Source organism: Bos javanicus, chromosome 19 (genome assembly GCF_032452875.1).
Source record: "Bos javanicus breed banteng chromosome 19, ARS-OSU_banteng_1.0, whole genome shotgun sequence".
Taxonomy (NCBI): Eukaryota; Metazoa; Chordata; class Mammalia; order Artiodactyla; family Bovidae; genus Bos; species Bos javanicus.
The window spans coordinates 40307037-40328653 of NC_083886.1; the positions used below are offsets into that span (position 1 = coordinate 40307037).

The window sequence follows — 21617 nt, forward strand, 5'->3', positions numbered from 1 at the left end:
TAAGCCTGCTTTTCCCCTCTCCAGACTTTGTATTCCAAGGCCAAATTTGCCTGTAATTCCAGGTAGCTCTTGACTTTCTATTTTTGCATTCTAGTCCCCTATGATGAAAAGGACATTTTTTTGGTGTTCACTCTAGAAGGTTCTGTAGGTCTTCATAGAACAGTTCAATTTCAGCTTTTCAGCATTAGTGGTTGGGACATAGACTTGGATTACTGTGATATTGAATGGTTTGCCTTGGAAACAAACTGAGATAATGCTGTCATTTTTGAGAATGCACCCGAGTACTGCATTTCAGACTCTTTTGTTGACTATGAGGGCTACTCCATTTCTTCTAAGGCATTTTTGCCCACAGTAGTAGATACAATGGTCATCTGAATTAAAATAATCCATTTCCATTCATTTTAGTTCACTGATTCCTAAAATATAGATTAGTGCAATCCCTCTCAAATGCCCAACAGCATTTTTTACAGAAACTTAAAAACCCACCCCAAAATTCATACAGAATCTCGAAGAACCCTAGAGAGCCAAAACAATCTTGAAAAAAGAACAAATTTGGAAGTCTCACATTTCCTGATAATAAAGCTACAAGTCTGACTCTTTGTGACCCCCACAAACTGCAGCCTGCCAGGCTTCTCTGTCCATGGAATTCTCCAGGCAAGAATACTGGAGTGGATTGCCATTCCCTTCTCCAGAGGATCTTCCTGAGGCAGGGATCAAACCCTGGTCTCCTGCATCACAGGCAGATTCTTTACCATTTGAGCTACAAGGAAGTCCCTAATAAAGCTAGTGTTAATGCCAAAAAGTGTGGTACTGGCATTAAGACAGACATACAGACCAACGGAATAGAATGAAGAGCCCAGAAATAAACTCTTCGACGTGCGGAAACAATTTTCAACAAGAGTGCTGAGACCATTCATTCATTCAATGGGGAAAGTTCAGTTCAGTTGCTCAGTCATGTCTGACTCTTTGCAGCCCCATGAACCACAGCACGCCAGGCCTCCCTGTCCATCACCAACTCCTGGAGTCCACCCAAACCCATGTCCATTGTGTCGGTGATGCCATCCAACCAACTCATCCTCTGTTGTCCCCTTCTCCTCCTGCCCTCAATCTTTCCCAGCATCAGGGTCTTTTCAAGTGAGTCAGTTCTTCGCATCAGGTGGCCAAAGTATTGAAGTTTCAGCTTCAACATCCATCCTTCCAATGAACACCCAGGACTGGTCTCCTTTAGGATGGACTGGTTGGATCTCGGGGCAGTCTTCAAAAAATAGTATTTGGGAAACCAGATATCCATATGCAAAAGAACGAAGTTAGATCTTTTATACCATATACAAAAATGAATCAAAATGTGGGAATTAATGCTATAAAATGGACCTAAATGTGGAACTAACACTATAAAACTCTTAGAAGAAAATAAAAGAGAAAAGTTTCATGACATTGGATTTGGCAATAATTCCAAAAGCACAGGCAGCAAAAGGAAAAATAGACAAATTAGATATCATCAAAATTTAATGTATATTCTTCATGAATGGTAAACTTTTGTGCATCAAAGGACACAGAGAATTCCAGTGGTTAGGACTGCTGAAAGCCAGGTTCAATCCCTGGTCAGGGAACTAAGATCCCAAAAGCCATGCGGTGGGGCCAAACAAACAACAAAAATACACAATCAACCAAGTGAAAAGCCAACCTACAGAATGAAAGAAAGTATCTGCATAATATATCTGACAAGGGGTTAATATTCAGAGTATATGAAGAACTCCTACACTCTACAACAAACAAACAATCCAATTCAAAATGGCAAAGAACTTGAACAGACATTTCTCCAAGATACACAATTGGCCAATAAGTGAATGAAAAGATACTTAGTATGACTAATCATTAAGGGAATACAAGTCAAAACCACAATGAGTTACCACTTCAGACCTATTAGGATGGTTATTACCAAAAAAAGAAAATAATACATGCTAGCAAGGGTATGGAGTAATTGGAACCCTTGTGTACTATCAGTGGGAATGAAAAATGGTACAGCCTGTACAGAAAACAGTATGGTAAAAAAAGTAAAAATAGAATCAGCATATGATCAAGCCATTCATTTTGGAGTATATATCCAAAAGAATTAAAACAGAGTCTGAAAGAGATATTTATACACTTATGTTCATTTCAGCATTATACACAATAGGTAAAAGTTGGAGACAAACCAAGTGTCTATTGATAAAGTATACAAACTACATTTCCTTTAAAACGAAACACGCCGCAACATGGATGAACCTTAGAGACGTTACTGAAGTTAAGTTGGTCATGAAATGACAAATGCTGGAAGATTCCACTTATATAAAGTACCTAGAGTAGTCAAATTCATAGACAGAAAGTATAATCGTAGTTGCCAGAGGCTGAGGGACAGGGGAAATGGGTGTTATTATTCAATGTGCACTGAGTTTTGGTTTTGCAAGACAGAATCGTGGAGATGGATAGTAGGAATGATTGTTCTACAAGGTAAACATGTACCAATGAACTCTACGTTTATAAATGGTTAAGACGATAAATTTTGTTTTGTGAATTTTACCACAATTTTTTAAAAAAGATGACCTAGCTGTATTCTGTCTGCAGAAGAAAAGAAAATTCCTCTCTAGAACAAGTTAAAATCTGCTGAGAGAAACTAAGGAAGATCTAAATAAAGGGAGAAATGTATGTTCTTCATGAATGGTAAACCTCAATATTGCTCTCCCCAATGGAGTCAATGCAATTCCTATAACAACATCATTAGGCTTTTCTATAGAAATTGACAAGCAGATTTTAAAATGAAAATTAAAGGGACCAAAATAATTTTAAAAAGAACAAGTATGGAGCCCTCACACTACCTGATTTCAAGACTCAAAATACAACAGAAAGAGTCTAGAAATTCAAGGGGGAACAAATAACCTCTATAATAAATATTGCTAAAAAAAAGTAGACACCCATATACCAATAACTAATCAATTAATTAAAAATAGAACCTTTACCCTTATCTCATTACGTAAACAAAATTTTTAACTCAAAATGGATCAAAATATCTAAATGTAAAAGTTAAAGTTATAAAACTTCTAGAAGATAATCATAATGTCCTTGAATTCTGCAACATCTTAAGTAAGTCATTAAAAAAGCCATACACTGTAAAAGAAAAATTCAACAAACTGGAATCCATTGAAATTTAAAACTTATGCTCTTCAAAAAATAAAAAGGCAAATCACAGAACTTTCCTGGTGGAGCGGTGGATAAGAATCCTCCTGCCGATGAAGGGGACATGGGTTCAATCCCTGGTCCGGGAAGACTTCACATGCCGTAGAGCAACTAAGCCACAACTTCTGAAACCTGCACGCTCTAGGGTCTGCGAGCCACAACTAATGAGCCCCTGTGCTGCAACTACTGAAGCCCATGAGCCTAGAGGTTGTGCTCTGCAACAAGAGAAGCCACCACAATGAGAGACCCGTGCACCACAGCTAGAGAGTAGTCCCTGATCTCTGCAACCAGATACAGCTACACATAGCAACAAAGACCTAGTGCAGCCATAAATAAATAAATTAATTTTTTTTTTAAAAAAAAGGCAAGCCACAGACTGGGAGAGTATGCAAAACATATATCCACCAAAGACTTAAACCTGGAATATATGAAAACTCTTAAAATTCACTTAGAAGATAAACAACTTCCTCCAGTTGGCAAAAGGTATGAACAGACACTTCATCAAGGGAAGATAATACAAATGGCAAATAAGGACTTTACATCAATAGCCATTAGGGAAATATTAATTAAAACCACCATAAGACACTACTACACAACCACTGGAATAGCTAAAATTAAAAAGATGAAATATAACAAATGTTAGTAAGGATATGGAGCAACTGGAACTCTCACACAGTTGATGGGAATATACAATGGTACAGAGATTTTAGAAAACTGGCAGTTTCTTTTAAAATTCTCCATTTACCATATGATGCAGCCATTTTATTTACAGGTATTTACCCAAGAGCGATGAAAGCATATGTCCACAAACGGCACAGATTGCTTTTACATCTTAAAAATAACAACCTTTTATGTTGGAAATAAAATCACCAAGAGGATTTCTGATATCTGGTCACACATGTAAACATCTTAGAAGCTGACATCCCATCCTAAGACCACAAGTAAAAAGCTGGAGAAACTGGAGATCACCAATTCTCCTCAGATCCACCAGAGAAGTGAGGACAAATAGTAAACCACTGCTGAAAAATTGGAGACAGGCAGAAAATCACAACTTATCAGTGCAGAAACCCAAAAGAAGAAATCACCTCTGGCAACCAGTGCTGGGGGAGGAAAACCTGAACTGTAACTGAGGAAGTGCTGGAGGCTCAGTGTGAAAAAGTTTGAGAGTTTAAAATTCCAGGAAGACCTCGTCATAGGGGGACCTTCACGCTTTTGTGAGTCTTACCTCTAGGAGCTATACAAGGTCCTAAAAGTGAATATCAGGGAAAAATCCCCTCAAGCTTTTGGCAAGGGGAGGGGAAAAGAAACCATTCTGAAATATGCTGGCATACTCTGGTTCTTCTTAACAAAACCTGCTCTCAGGAGAAACTGTTTTATCCAGAACTTAACCTGCTAGGGTTTTATCAGAGCCTAACCTAAGGGAAATGCCTAACTCCAGCCCTTCCAGTCATCCTGTCCCACCTAAGGGGGTAAGAAAACTTGAGAAGCACCAGTGAAGCTCTGCCCGGGAGTACTAGCTCACCAAAAGAGTAAGATTTAATCATAGGACTAAAGAATGTTTCTCCTCTGCTCTTACCTCATCACTGCATTATTAAAGGTCTATTTATCACAGTTCCTTTTACCCAGGACGTCATGTCTACCTTTCAACAAAAAATTGCAAGGGATACTAAAAGGCAGAAAACACTATTTAAAGAGACTGAACAAGAATCAAAACCAGAATCAGATATGGGAGGATATGGCACAAATGTTAGAATTATCAGATCAGTAACCTTTCTAAAAATTGAAGCTCCAACACTTTGACTACCTGATGCAAAGAGCCTACTCACTGAAAAAGACCCTGACGCTGGGAAAGATTGAATGCAGGAGAAGAGGGCGACAAAGGATGAGATGGTTGGAAGATATCACCGACTCAATGGACACGAATTTGAACAAACTCTGGGAGAGAGTAAAGGACAGGGAAGCCTGTTATGCTGCAGTCCAGGGGGTTGCAAGGAGTCGAACACAACTTAGCAACTGAACAACAACAATAACATCTAATGATGGATAACACAAGCAGGGAGATGGAAGTTCTAAAGAAATAGAAATGCTAGAGATCAAAAACACTAACAGAAATAATGTCTTTGGTGGGCTCACAATTAGACACAGCTGAGAAAGGAATCTCTGAGCTTGAGGATATGACAATAGAAACTTCCAAAACTGAGAAGACAAAAAATAAGAAAAAAGCAAAAACAAAACAGAACAAAATATCCAAGAACTGTGAAAAAAGTACAAAAGGCATTGCTGCTGCTGCTAAGTCGCTTCAGTCGTGTTAGACTCTGTGTGACTCCATAGACGGCAGCCAACCAGGCTCCCCCGTCCCTGGGATTCTCCAGGCAAGAACACTGGAGTGGGTTGCCATTTCCTTCTCCAATGCATGAAACTGAAAAGTCAAAATGAAGTCGCTCAGTCGTGTCCGACTCTTTGTGATCCCATGGGCCACAGCCTACCAGGCTCCTCCATCCATGGGATTTTCTAGGCAAGAGTACTGGAGTGGGGTGCCATTGACAAAAGGCATTAAGTACATACAAAAGGAATACCAGAAAGACAAGAAGAAACAGAACCAGGGGCTTCCCTGGTGGTCCAATGGTTAAGAATCTACCTTCCAATGCAGGAGACATGGGTTTGAGACCTGGTTGGAAAAGGGGCAACTAAGCTCGAGCACCACAACAAAGAGCCCTTATGCTGTAAGGAAAGATCCTGTGTGCTACAACTAAGACCTGATGCAGCCAAATAAATAAGTATTTTTTAAAAAAGAAAGAAACAGTATTTACAGCAATAAAGAGTAATAATTTCTCTAAATTAATGTCAGAAACCAAACCACAGATCCAGGAAACAGAAAAGATCGAGAGAATAATGGGGAGGTGGCGGGGGTGGAAAGAAGAGGGGGAAAAAAAAAAACAACTACACTTAGCCATATCAGAGTCAAAATTTAGAAAATAAAAGCTAGAGAAAAAAAAAATCTTGAAAGATGCTAGAGGGAAAAAATACCTTAAGTATAGAGAACCAAAGATAAGAATTACATTCGACTTCTCAGAAATTATCCTAGCAAGAAAAGAATAGAATGAAGTCTTTAAAGTGTTGAGAGAGAAAAACTACTAACCTAAAATCCTGTACCTTTCAAAATCGTCCTTCAAACTGTAGGAAAATCTTTCAATCTTTTCGTGAATCTAAACTGCTCTTAAAAAAAAAGTCTTTTTAAGTGAAAAGAAATAGACTTTTTCAAACAAAAATTGAGGGAATCTGTTGCCAGTACACGTACTTTCCAAGAAATGTTAAAAGTTCTTTAAAGAGAAGGAGAATTATGTAAGTCAAAAACTCAGATTTACGTAAGAAAGGAAGAGCATCAAAGAATGAATAAATAAGAGTAAAATAAAAATGTTTCTCTTATTCCTAATTCATCTAAAAGATAATCATTTGTTCAAAATACTAATAGCAGCAATGTATTTGACTATGTTGGCTTCTGTGTGGAAGCATATGCATAAGTGAAATGAATGACATCAATGATACAAGGAATGGGAAAGAAGAATTAGGAATATATTATTATAAGGTACTCACATTACCTGTGAAATATTATCTTTTTATTTGAAAGTGGACTAGATTAGAAGTAAATGTGTACTGCAAACTCTAAGGCAATCACTAAAAAAATTTTTTTAAGTATAACTGATATGCTAAAAAAGGAGAGAAAGTGGCATCATACAAAATGTTCAATTCAAACCATAAAAAGGCAGGACTTCTGTAGTGGTCAATGGTTAAGAATCCACTGGCCAGTGCAAGGGACATGGGCTTGATCCATTTTCTACAATCTCTTACAGAAGACAGAGGCAGAGGGAATATTTCCAAACTCATTCTATGAGACTAGTCATTACCTCACTATCAAAACCAGACAAAGACATTACAAGAATATTATAGACCAATATCTCTTAGAGACACAGATGCAAAAATTCTCAACAAAATATTAGTGAATAAAATCCAACAATGTATATGTATATGTATGGCTGTATCCTTTCACTGTTCACCTGAAACTACCATTATATTGTTAATCAGCTATACTCCAATACTAAATAAAAAATTTAAATTTGAAAAAAAAAATTATAAAAATAATTATGTACCATCACCAAGTGGAATTTAACCTAGTATGCAAGGCTGTTTCAATGTTTAAAAATCAATTAATGTACTCCATCACAGTTAGGCTAAAGAAAAACCACATAACCAAATGAATAGATGCACAAAAAACATTTGACAAAATACAACGCTCTTTCATAATAAAAACAATCAACAAACTAGAAATGAAGATGAACATCTTTAACTTGATAAGGAATATCTACAAACACCATACAGCTAACATACTTAATGAGAAACTCTGAGTTTTCCAGCTAAGATGAAGAACGAGCAAGGATGGCTCCTCTCACCTCTGCTTTTCAAAATCATACTGGAAGTTCTAGCTAATACAATTAAGACAAGAAAAGGAAAAAGTATACATACTGGAAAGGTAGAAATAAAATTATCTTTGTTCACAAATGATATGGTCATATAGAAAATTCAAAGGAATCAACAAAAAACACTTGCAACTAATAAGCCATTAAAGCAAGGATGCAGGATACAAGGTTAACACACTGAAGTCAACTGCTTTCCCATATACCAGCAATGAATAAGTAGTATCTGAAATTTTAAAAAAAGTATAATTTACATTATCACCCCACAAAATGAAATACTTAGGTATAAATCTAACAAACTATGTATAAGATTCATACAAAGAAAACTACAAAACTCTGATGAAAGACACTAAAGGAGTAAAAGAAGAAAAAGATATTCCATGTTCATGGATAAGAAGACCCAATATTGTCAAGCTATCTGTTCTTCCCAACCTGAACTACAGACTCAATACCAATTCCAATCAAAATCCTAGAAAGTTATTTTGTGGATATTTTTAAATTGACTCTAGAGTTTATATGGAGAAGCAAACAATCCAGAATGTCCAACTCAATACAGAAGGAGAAGAACAAAGTCAGAGGACTGACACTACCCAACTTCATTCAAGACTTAAAAATAAGAAAGATGATGTGGCATTGGAGAAGTAAGAGAAAAACAGATAAATGAAAAAGAACAGACAGCCTAGAAACAGACCCACATAAATACAGTCAACTGATCTTGAAAAAGGAGCAAAAGTAATACAATGGATGTATCTTTTCAATATATGGTGTTGGAAACTGAACACCCAAATGCAAAAATAATAATAATCCAGGCAGATCTTACCTGTTTTACAAAAATTTACTCAAAATAGATTACAGTCCTAAGAAAAGTCTTAAAGAGATGGGAATGCCAGACCACCTTACCTACCTCCTGAGAAACCTGTATGCAGGTCAAGAAGCAACAGCTAGAACCAGAAATGGAACAACAGACTGGTTCCAAATTGGGAAAGGAGTACGTCAAGGCTGTGTATTGTCACCCTGCTTATTTAACTTATATGCAGAGTTCATAACGCGAAATGCCGGGCTGGATGAAGCACAAGCTGGAATCAAGATTGCTGGGAGAAATATCAGTAACCTCAGATATGCAGATGACACCACCCTTATGGCAGAAAGCAAAGAGGAACTAAAGAGTTTCTTGATGAAGGTGAAAGAGGAGAGTGAAAAAAGCTGGCTTAAAACTCAACACTCAAAAAACTAAGATCATAGCATCCGGTCCCATCACTACATGGCAAATAGAAGGGACAACAATGGAAAAAGTGACAGACTTTATTTTCTTGGGCTTCAAAATCATTGCAGATGATGACTGCAGCCATGAAATTAAAAGATGCTTGCTCCTTGGAAGAAAAGATATGACAAACCTAGACAATGTATTAAAAAGCAGAGATATTACTTTGCCGACAAAATCCGTCTAGTCAAAGCTATGGTTTTTCCAGTAGTTATGTATGGATGTGAGTGTGGGACCATAAAGAAGGCTGAACACTGAAGAATCGATGCTTTTGAACTGTGGTGTAATCCTAAAGGAAATCAGTCCTAAATATTCATTAGAAGGACTGATGCTGAAGCTGAAGTTCCAATACTTTGGCCACTTGATGAGAAAAGCTGACTCATTAGAAAAGACCCTGATACTGGGAAAGACTGAAGGCAGGAGCAGAAAGGAATGACAGATGACGAGATGGTTGGATGGCATCCCTGACTCAATGGACATGAGTTTGAGCAAGCTCCAGATGGTGAAGGACAGGGAAGCCTGGTGTGCTGCAGTCCATGGAGTAGCAAAGAGCTGGACATAACTGAGGGAGGGACTGATCAATGACCAAAGTGTAAAATACAAAGCTATAAAATTCTTGGAAGATAACATACAAGAAAATTTAATTGACCTTGGGTATGGTGAAGACATTTCACATACAACACCACCAAAGACACAATCCATGAAAGAAGTAAATAACCTGGACTTCATTAAAATTAAAAGCTTCAGGAACTTTCCTGGTGGTCCAGTGGTTAAGAATCTCCCTTCCAATGTACGGGACACGGGTCTGATCCTCAGTCCAGGAACTAAGATCCCACATGCTGCAGGGCAACTAAGCCTGTGCACCGCAACTACAGAGCCTGCACTCTAGAGCCTGTGCACCACAAACCAGCTAGAGAAGCCTGCATGCTGCAACAAAGAACGTGTGCACCACAAATAAGACCCTATGGAGTCAAATAAATGTACAAACAATCCTTAAAACTCAACAATAAGAAAAAGAACAATCCAGCTAATATTGTTCTATTGTTCTTTTTCCAACTAATATTGTGCCAGGCTTTCCAGGTGGCTCAGTAGTAAAGAATCCGCCTGCCAATGCAGGAGACGGAAGAGACACAGAATTCGATCCCTGGGTTGGAAAGATCGCCTGGAAAAGGAAATGGCAACCCACTCCAGTGTTCTTGCCTGGAAAATTCCATGGACAGAGGAGCCTGGCAGGCTATAGTCCATGGGGTTGCAAAGAGTCAGACAAGACTGAGCACGCATGAATGCAACTAATGTTGTGCAAAAGACCTGAACATACCCACCAAAGAAGATATTTTGATGGCAAGAAATCATTACGGTCCTGTAAATTAAAATAATGCCACACCACTACACATCTATAGAATAGCTAAAATCCAAAACACAACAACAAATGCTGGGGAGTATGAGGAGCAACAGGAACTCTAATTTATTGCTGGTTGGAATCCAAAATGATAAGAGTCCTTTGGAGGACATTTTGGCAATTTCTGACAAAACTAAACACACTCTTATCATAGGATCCAGCAATCATGCTCCTTTGTATCTAGTGAAAGGAGTTCAAATCTTATGTCCTCTACAGAAAGAACCCTTATTCATAACTGTCAAAACTTGGAAGCAACCAAGAAGACCTTCAGCAGGTGAATGGATAAATAAACTTATGTACAGACAAGGGAACAGTACTCAGAGATAAAAAGAAAGGCGCTACCAAACAATGAAAAGACATGGAAAAATGCTTATTACTATATGAAAAAAGCCAACCTGAAAAGGCAACATACTGTGTGACTCCAACTAATGACAAACTGGCAAAGACAAAACTATGGCAAAAAGATTAGTGGTTGCCAGGGAGAAAGATAAGTAAATAGGCAGAGCACAGGAAGATTTTTAGAGTAGTGAAAAGATTCTGTACAATACTATAATGGCAGTGGCAGATACACGTCATTACATATTTGTCAAAACCCATGGAATGTGTAACAGCAAGAGTGAACTCTAAACTATGGACTTTAGGTGAGAATGACATCAATGTAGGCTCATTTACTGTAACAAATGTACCACTCTGGTTTGGGATGTTGATAGTGGGAGAGGCTGTACGTATGGGTACGAGAGAAATCTCTGTACTTCCTCATCAATTTTGCACTAAATTTAAAACTCTAAAAACTAAAGCTTTTTAATTTAAAAAATAAAATCAACATTTAATTCTGAAAACAAGCTGCCCTGATAGTTACCAGAGAACCAGGAAAATATTTGGTTCCTTAATGTAGCCTGGACACTATGGCAAGCTTATGCAATAATTTATCTATTCTTCAGAAGAGTAACAGCACATAATAGACTTTATGTTCAAAATTTCCAAAACTTGGGAGCTCCCTGGCTATCCAGTGGCTAGGGTTTGGCACTTTCACTGCCATGAGCCCAGGTTCAATCCTGGTTTGGAAAATAAGATCCCATAAGTAGAGTGGTGCAGTCCAGAAAAAACAATAGCAAATAAACAAGTGGTGGTGGTTTAGTCGCTAAGTCAGGTCCGACTCTTGTGACCCCATGGACAGTCTCCTCTGCCCATGGGATTCTCCAGGCAAGAATACTGGAATAGGTTGTCATTTCCTTCTCCAGGGGATCTTCCCAACCCAGGAACTGAACCCAGGCCTCCTGCACTGCAGGCAGATTCTTTACCAACTGAGCTATAACGGAAGTCCCCAAATAAAAAAAAGACAAAATAAAAACAAGTTCTCAAAAATAATGCCATTTTAGTGTTCAAAAACTCTAAAAGCTACCTAAAAAAAGATGTTATGTTACATTTTGAATTTTTAAAAAATACATACCATGGAACTCATATCGCAAACTAAAACTATTTGCTTAACATATTTAATAGTAATAGCATATTATACATAATTTGTATCAGTTTCAATTAAGAACCAAGAAGAATCTAATAAGGGATTTTCCTCTTTTTAATGATACATCTATGCTCAAGTCTTATCTTCATGTCCAAGTGATAAAGAATATGCACAACACACCAGAGTTCCCTGAAATCCCTCTTCAGAGGTTGCAAAATCAACAGCATTCTGACCCACAAAAATGTTCTGTTTGGCCAGAAAAGTTGTTTAAAATGTTAATATATTTATGTGAGATATAGACTCTTCGGTTCAGCCTCTGCCCCGATTTCTTATCTTCCTACATCCAGCCCAATTCATTCAAGTTTGTTGAATGAATTGGTTTTAGGCCCTACCCTATATTGTTATTAGTATAACTAAAGTTATATTCAGATTTCTTTAAAAATTTTCATATGAATAGTGGTATCATATTTTAGTACATTTGTACTGGAAAAGGTACCTTCCCTTCTTTCACTCTTCCCGATTTGAGAGCTAGCACTTAATTAGTCACGTATGTATTTTCAGAACAATGCCATAAACAATTCTATCACAAAGAGAAAGTGGTATATTAATGTTTTTACTAACCCACACATAATTGTATGGAAGAATAAAGGTTACTAATAATTGTATAAAAGCTTATAATCAAATGCGAGGAACCTTCTTGTTTTTGAATAGTTTTACTCAAAATTAATATTTGGCAATATTTCTGTTTGTTTTATCCTTTCATGAAATACACATGCACATATGCGTCATACTGAAATACACAATTCTACTTCAAGAATAAATGTGTTAAAATTTACATGCTTTATATGGCTAAACCAAAGTGATGCTGGTGGATCTGAAACTATATAATAGAACTTTGCGTGATATGTAACCAACGGAAAAGCTTTTTCTCACATAGCTAATTCTACAAACACATACCTGACAGAGTATACTAAGGGAAAAGTTGGTACAAAACTTTCAAGTGATCATTCTCTATGTGATTATGCCCAAGCATCAACTATTAATGATAAATTAAAAGACTATTTACCTGTCAGGACCTGAGTTCAGGCACTCAAAAGTTTCGTATTTCTCTTGCAGAAGCTGATGACAATACTAATCCCTGCACTGTGTAGGGAGGTGCATTCCTTGCACTGGCTTAAGTGCTAATGATTTCACCAACCCTTGAAGTGCAGAACAGTAAAAAAACAGTTTTCAGCCGTTTTTCTTACTGATTTCTCATTTTAAAAATTACAAAGTAAGATTTCAAATAGGTTTTAAAATAAATTATTTCTGTTTAAAAGGCAGTGCCTTAGTTTAAAAAGACATGCCAATAGATCTATCTGGATTACTGCACATATCACAAGATGGCCTTTTTCATCAATTAAAAATTTACACACAGAAGCAACAATTTCATGCCTTCAAATAATTTTCTGATTTTACCTTAAAGCACCAAGATTTTGGCTACAGATACGTAAAGCCGTCTTCCAGAAGGCAATCATAAATATTAATAGGTACTGGATAAGATTAGCTGGGTTAAAAAATCCTATCTCTCCTATTGACTCATTTATTACCCTGCCACCGGCTTACAGCCCTGGAAGAAGCTGATAGTCAAGTTCATAACTACTAGTTTCTAAAGAAACAGTGCTATAGTCTCCCAATAAGACAAAAATCAAGAAATACTTCCATATCTAAGGGCAAAATTAAGCTTTGTATATATCTGGAAGGCCAAATCTGTTTCTGTCTCCTTAAAGTATCAAATTAATGGAACTTCCTATTCTGTTATACTCTAAAATTAAGTGGGTTTACACATGACTACTGCTATGAGTTGAGAAATGTACCTTAGCTAGTTCTGAAGAAAATATTTTATGTATCTAAAAACATTTAATGTTTTATATGAATCTCTCTCCAAATCCTATTGCCTATCAATTTTCCTTAAGAATACTAACACTGCTTCCTTAAGATTCAGATCTTTATGCACTTGGCACATTCAGTTACACATATTCAAACATTTAAATTCTCTGAATTCTTTTCCTGCCACTTTAGTAGAGGAGGATAAAAACAAACCTGAGCTGAAACTAGGCCAACTGGAGGATACACATTTATGTTGCTAGTTCTATCTAGCTAAACTTAACAACATTTTGAAACCCTGCATTGAATTTAAACGCTCTCTACCTACAACAAAGAAAGCTTGCCTTGATATGCTTACCTAAGGTGCTTCCATTTTTCCTCCGTTAAAGAAATTAAATAATCTCTTTCATTTACCAAAGATTTTTTTTTAAGTTGGCACTCAAACAAAGTCCATTTGAAGGATCTGTTCCTCTAACTTAAAATGGCAGCAGTTGACCTCATTTACAATCAACTGAACTTAAGTACTTCTTGGCAATAATATGCTCAACTGATACATATCTTATCTTTCTATAGACAAGATAATTTAAGAAAAATTGAGGAGACACATATAGCCAGGCCTTAAAATGTTACTTGTATGCTTATTTTCAGTATACTATGAAAAAGGGAAATAGCAATACAGAATGTAAATCAAAAGGTCAAATTTCTAACAATGTATAACGAAAGAGAAGATTTTCTAAGAGGCAAAGTCTGAGTAGCAAAGACTAACCAATAAGCCATTTTAACAGGGAATGTCAAGTCAAAAGTAAAGCGCAATCCAGATCCAAAACTGATACACTTGTGAGTTCATGACAAACTTGGTAACTTTTTCAAAAGCAGTTTATGTGGAATAAGAATTCAGGCAGAAATGGATTATTAAGTTTAATTCTTATTGTAATTACAAGATCTAAAATATTTCTTTGTTAAAGATGCTAAGTTCCCACACATTCTATGCTATGTTTCTTTTCAACATTTTCTTCCTCTATAACTAACTCCATCATTTAGTTTCTAACCTTCACATTAGATCTCATAAAGCAAATATTTTCTCCCAATTATGAGTAACACTATCTCAATTTTAATCTATTGTTTAAGAGAATTAAAAAAAACACTAAGAAACTCACGTATAAACTAGTCTGCTTGAGAAACTTTTCATGTTCAAAGTATTTAATTTTTCAAAATAACTCTTCAGATCTATGTGAATGGTATTATATTTATTTTACACTCATGAAAATGTGATCTGCCTAGGGTCACAAAATAACTTAATGTTTGAAGTAGAAATAAAATTGTGACATTTTCTTTATTTCATATTATTCAAATATCTCCTATAACCATCTAAAGAATTTTCCTATTTTGAAGGTAACAAACATTGATATCTTAATCTGAAGTGTATGTATTAAACACACACACACACACCAAAGCACACACAAAAGTACATATTATACACAAACATGGAGACAGCAAACTAAAAGGGAAAACAGCGCTTACCTTCATCTCCTTCTGGTACATATGAAGCTGTAATAATGTCAATATCAGCACAATTCATCACAATCTGATTGGTTGCCTGCCTCACCTAAGATGGCAAAAAAAAAAGTCAGCAGTGTCAGAAATAGCCTAGATTATTAATATGTACATCTTCATCTTGGCCTAATATATGTCATAGGCAATTTTTTAAAAAATCCAGACATGACTAAAACCTAAACTAAGTATTTATGCAACAATGGTAGAAATAAATGACTAGTTCTAAATATCCAAAGCAATTCACATTTTTGTGGTAATATTCAAAGCAATAATAAATACTTAGGTATTTCACAGAATTCAAGTATCTGACCAACGAGCTAAATAAAAGCCTTTTTCCCCCCCCACTTAAACCTTGATTTAAAACAACTTAAATTTTTTAATTTCAAAAAAATTTTAATTAGGAAACCTTTCTTACATGTTGCAAATAATTATGTATCTCAACCTGCATATCATACCCATCATGAGTGTACGCTCTTTTTGTAAAAATAGAGGAAGAAATCTGGTATCGTAAACTATGTCAAAACTTCATAAAACACTCTTTAAATTTTTTATTTTCCCAAAGAAACATCTTGAATGTAACAGACACTAATGACTCACCACCAAGATTAAATAAACTTTTACAGCTTTGTCTTATTTGACTTAGATCCAAAAAAGTAAAATATAGGTACAAAGAATGCCCCTTCCTCTCTTCCTCATTCCTTAGAGATAACCACTATCCTAAGCTAATGTATATCTTTCTCATATATGTTTAGTACTTTTGTTAGTTATATAAAGAACAGCAATGTTTTTAATCTTATACAAATGATATCAAAGTGTGTATAACCTTTGCACTGTATTCCATTGTTGTTTAAACGAGAATTTTTCTGATCGCTAGTAACATTAGTTATCTCTTTTGTTTCTTCTTTCTCTCTCTCTCTCCCCCCAACTTCTACAACCACCCCCCCACCTCCCTTCTTCCCTCCCTCCCTCTCTCATTTTCTTTCTTCTTTGGCCCTTAAGTTTTTCCTCTGCAACTTATTCATAACCCCGGCTCATTTTCCAATTTGGTTGTAACCTTGTTTTTATATAATTGTTCAAATTCATTTTCAGACATTTCAACAGTCTAAATCTAAAACAACAAAAACACAGATGTCCTAAATCACAAACAAATGCCCACAGAGGCCAATGAAACAGGTGAGTACAGTAGGCCAGGTAAAGGCTATGCATAAAGGAAAGCTATGTGCAAAGGAAGGAGGAAGTATACATTTCCTGGAGCCAACCAATTATTGGTAAATACGGGGAAAAAAAAACAAACAATGTTGACAGATCTTTCCATTTTAAAAAGCCACAAATACAAATTTTACGTGCAATCTCCCAACTTTTAACTAATGACAATTAATTCAGATTCTTTAAAAACACTGTGTAGATCAAACAAAACCAACTGTAGCCAACAGTGCCTTGAGGTCACTGAACAGACCACAACACTAAGTAAAGAAACAGAGTAATATAAAATCTGTATGAAAAACCTACCTAAGAGTAATTATTTTATTAGGAACCAATACATACATATGATTAATATTAAATTAAAATTACCTGGCCTAAATTATAGACAGTATGTTATTAAACTTATAACAGATTGTCAAAGTCTCTAACATATAAAGAGAAACTATTTTGGCTTATAAAAAACAAAATCTTCTCATAAATCTTCCTGTTTCTAAACAAAAATACCATTCAGTGAACAGTTTTTTAATTTTGTAAGTGGTAATATTCCTTTCTTCACACTGTTTATTTTGCCAGAACACATCTAAACAACACTAAAACTTTTAGTCCCAACTGTTTATAGCACTACATTTAAACAAAAAGAAAAAAACAACTTTGCCTTTTCACAAACTGACTTTAAAAAATTTTTTCAGAAACACAGGAATAAAGCATTTTCTAGCATATGCACCAAAGGGTAAAATGAATAAAAAACTTTCCAGGGTTTGAAGTTAGCATACAGAATAACAACTGTGGTTTAGTTACATGTCTTAATCTTTACCTAGGCAACTTTTATTTTCATCCATCAACATCTACAATGAATTTAATGGTAGCCAAGCAATTAATCTACCATGTCAAGATACCTGTACTACACTACATATGCCAAATGACATTTATCTCACTATTGTACCGTTTTGAGGAAAAGTGTTTGTACTTTGGAAAGGCACAGGACACAACATCCAGTTACAAGTACATTCCAATTCCTCCTGGGTTTAGAGAAAACCCACCAGTTTGTAGAAAGGACAGGGAAGCCTGGTGTGCAGCAGTCCGTGGGGTCGCACAGAGTCAGCCACGACTGAGCAACTGAGCAACAAACACCACGACCAGTTTATACTAATGAATTAAGCTGCTTGTTGAACAGCAACTAATTTTTTTTCCAGAGTACTGCCATTTCTGGAAGGCAATACTCAAATTTCAAAAACCAGACAGTATATTCTGTCTCATATTAGAAATGCACTTTATAGACAACAGAATAATCCATAGAAAGTATTTCTTTTACCACTTAGTGCCTCACACAAGGTAATCTTTTAATAGATGTTATTATTCAGACACATGCACAGAGAACAAGACTAAATGTGCTCTACTCATAAAGATATTAATCTGAATGTCATCTAACAGCATTCACCTAATGGTTTACAAAGCACTTAATCAAAAGGATAGCAAACTTAAGAATAATGTGCTGTATTATAAAGCACATATATATTATATTGGATATCAGCATACTCTTATGTATCATCCAAGGAATGTAATTTAAAACATCCAGGACTTAAGAATGCACTCAACTATCACACTGATCTTTCTGATGCTTTACCAACAAGAGCTCTAACCTGATGATTCAGTGATTTCTCACAGGTTAACATCATCATGTTACTGAATACTGCTTGTATGTTCCACTATCAAAAATACAGGTAATAATGTAAGTCAACTATACTTCAATTAAAAAAAAAACAAAAAAAACTAGTAATAAATCAAAAGAATTTCAGCATTAAGATCTTCACTTTCCAAGCTTAAAATAGAAGCAGAATGTTAAAGGTGGGCATATAAATTGTTTTGATAAAAAACTTACTTCCAACCTTTCCATCTGAATAAATGGGTTATTAGTGTATTCTTTCTTTAATTCAAACTAGGGCTAGTTAAGTCTTCTTGGGGTCCCATACAGACTGTATTTCAACTAAACCAAACCACCCTAAGTAACGTTTCTACTGAAGAGACAACTTGACCACTGGTAACAATTTTGCAATGGAAGTTTCCTAAGAGAGAGAAAGGGAGCCATCTGAGACAATTTTTTTCCTGAATGAGTCTTTACCACAGTCACTCAGGAACACGCCTTACGTGTACTATTAAGACTCAAAAGGGTTTTTTCCTGATTGCTAAAACCCTGAGATTTTAGTAAAAGGAAACTTCCAGTCTGACAATTCCAAAAACCAGTCAGTCTGAAGCTTGACAAGTTTCATTTTGCCTAACAAGCAATTTCATCATTAAAATTTTGTAATAATCATTGCCTTTGTGGAACAGTACTATAATTTCTAAAGACAATAAGGAGCAAATAATTAGTAAACACAAATTGAGCCAAGTTTTCTAACAAAAGAGCCACTAAAAACAGCAAGCTGCAGAAAGTCAAACAAGTAAACATACAGAACATTACTATTTATTGTTTATATACCATAAAACTTTAAAATTATACATAGAAGTAACAGCTACCAAAAAAGAGAATTTACCGCTCAGGGTGAGGGTGGGAAGAGATGGAAATGGACTTTAGTGGTATCTGTGACATATTATTTTCCAAAAAACATCTAAAGTCTAAAACAAAGGGGACAAAGCACTAACATCTGCTAAATCTAAGTGGTAGGTTACTTCTCTGTATTTAAAATATTTCTAAATTTAAAATAAAATATCAAAATGATTGCAAATGGCCAAATAAACTGAGAACTACATACTTGTATGGTGTTCAAAATGGAATCTCCAAGATCTAGAGAACTAATCTCAATTAACAACAAAACAGCTATTTGAAGGCTCAGTCCTTTGACACCGACTCACATACAGATTACAGTAAGATTTACTTTACAGTAAGAACAGTCTCATTTATGTAGCAAAGTTCAGAGACGTCTCACTGATAATTTACTATTCAAGACCACATTTATGTAGGCTGCATTGTACAATATCAATTATCAAGAACCAGGAAGTTAAAAAAAAAAAATAAAGCCTTTATGGAAACCAGAAGTGATGACACAAAGTCCATACAATAAAGCTCATACCTTTCACTCAGAAGAGAATCCATCAAACACATTTAGAAAAAAATTTTAAGCTCAAACAAGCTTGTTTATTTGGTTACTTAGAGCTATTCAGATCAAATTTAGTAAAACAGAACAGGGAAAAAATTGCACAATAGGGAGCAACAACACACAGTAAGCAGCAAGTAATAACCTGAGAATAAGAAAAACAAAAAAACTTTATAAAGAACAAATATGAAACTAATAAATTATAGTACATAGTTCTGGGTAATCTATGGTTATAAGTATCAGTGACATATTGAGAATGCTTTTCAGTATTTAGAAAACCTAGAATACGAGCAATCACAGAGTTTAAAAAGGTAAATATTTCCATAGAATCAGTAAATATTTTTTAAAGTCTGAGTGTCTCAAAGAGTAAGCTTCATTTATCTGGAAAACTCACCGCAGAATTCACTGCCAGTTGATACTGGATAAAACTTACCAAACAAAACTTTCTTATACTCGGGGGTTTCCTCAATGATACATTTCAAGAAACATAATAGAAATCTGAACAAATTCAATTCCTTATGACCAATCTTTCAAATTTACTTTAAGACCATTTAGTGATCTAGCATAATGCTGGACAAAATTGATTACTTTTATCTTTTTTAAAAGTAAAAAAAAAAAAAAAAAAAAAAAAACCCTACCAAAATGACTGCATAGAAAATCTGCAAAATTTGGGCAGAAACTTCTGTAACACAGGGCTGACAATAACATCCATTTAGGTGCCAAGTTTCAGTCTGCCAAACAATCTACTGTATCTGTAACTCTCCTCAAAGTGCCAATTTAGTCATCTCCATCATGAATATTTTGTTGGCAGAGGCCAGGGATTGTTTAGTATATCCTGACTCCTATTTCTCTGGCACAGGTAAACTATTTCCATAACACAATTACTGTATAAAGCACTATACACTCATAACCAGGAACTGTCACCACTCACATAAACTTGTAATCTATTTTTAAATGAATTACCTACAAAGCAAGAGAGTCAGAATTTGAAATAGCTATGAAAGTCTATTCCTCTCACATATCCTAATGTAAAACGAGGGGAAAGGGAATGTCCCATTTTTCTAGGCCCATGATAACACATTTTCAAAACCTGCTGAATTAGACCACACACACTTATGTAAAAGACAACTACTTTTTAAATCAGTGCATACTGACTAATTCATCTTCCCCAGGAGTCCACACCCAGGCCTGGTTAAAAATCCACTAAATTTCTAACATGTAACCTGTACAAATACTCTGGGCTTATTACAAAATTTTGTAACTAAAGCAACCAAGCAACTTGCATACTTTGTGCAATGTAATTCCAAACTGTTAGGGGACTGACACAATATCAGTTATCAATTTGGCTTCCAGAGATATAATTGTGTCCACATTTTTAGACTTCCACAATCAGATACCACCTAATCCCACAGGTTAAACTTACTGCTCCAATCTATTTCAAAAACATCAATATATGCTAACAACTGTTAACTTTTTACTAATGTTAACTCCTCTTTACATTTTCAAAAGCGGCAATGTGTACAATTAAAAAGTCCATTCTTCCTTTAATAAAACCTGTTTTCTTCCTTGTATCAGATTAACAAGTCCCTGCTAATACCTTGTACATTACCATGTGCTCCCTCAGTGTCCCGAACCAGCCTGCCATATATTTCTCATTTCTTTCAAAAAGCCAAGTAGAAAATGGGCCAAGTAGAAAACGGATAAGCATGTCACTGCTTGCTGTTCTACCCTAACACTTAAATAAAACCTTTATTAGCAATTTTTTTCTGAAAATTTTCCCTATACCTCTCAAAATCATGAACCCATTATGGGGTATACCTCTCAAAATTACGAACCTATTAGGGTATACTTCTCAAAATTATGAATCCATTATGGGGTAAAACAACTATGGAGTTAAAAAAAAATGATTTTTTCAATGTTAGCCTTTTGACATAATGCGAACTCATTCATTGCTAGGTCCTTCTTCCCGCAGGTCTGCCAAGTCACAAGACACACTACTGTTTACACTCCCTCCCATCTGCCCCCAGCCAATATATATCAAACATTCTATAGTCACTTGGCTCAAACAAACAGTCTCCCAAATAACCCTCTCAAA

The 21617-nt window shown here is 35.6% G+C and overlaps 1 protein-coding gene across 5 annotated transcripts in view; it reads right to left on the reverse strand.

Moving 5' to 3' along the window:
- Positions 1-21617, reverse strand: part of NPEPPS (aminopeptidase puromycin sensitive) — a 110005-nt gene that overhangs the window by 80913 nt on the left and 7475 nt on the right. For 4 of the 5 annotated variants that reach the window (XM_061391550.1, XM_061391554.1, XM_061391549.1 and 1 more), the window contains one exon: positions 15195-15279. In XM_061391550.1, the coding sequence (XP_061247534.1) occupies positions 15195-15279 (85 nt within the window). Of the gene's footprint in view, positions 1-12873; positions 13007-15194; positions 15282-21617 lie in introns of those variants that run through there. The other variant, XM_061391553.1, reaches the window with a different exon arrangement.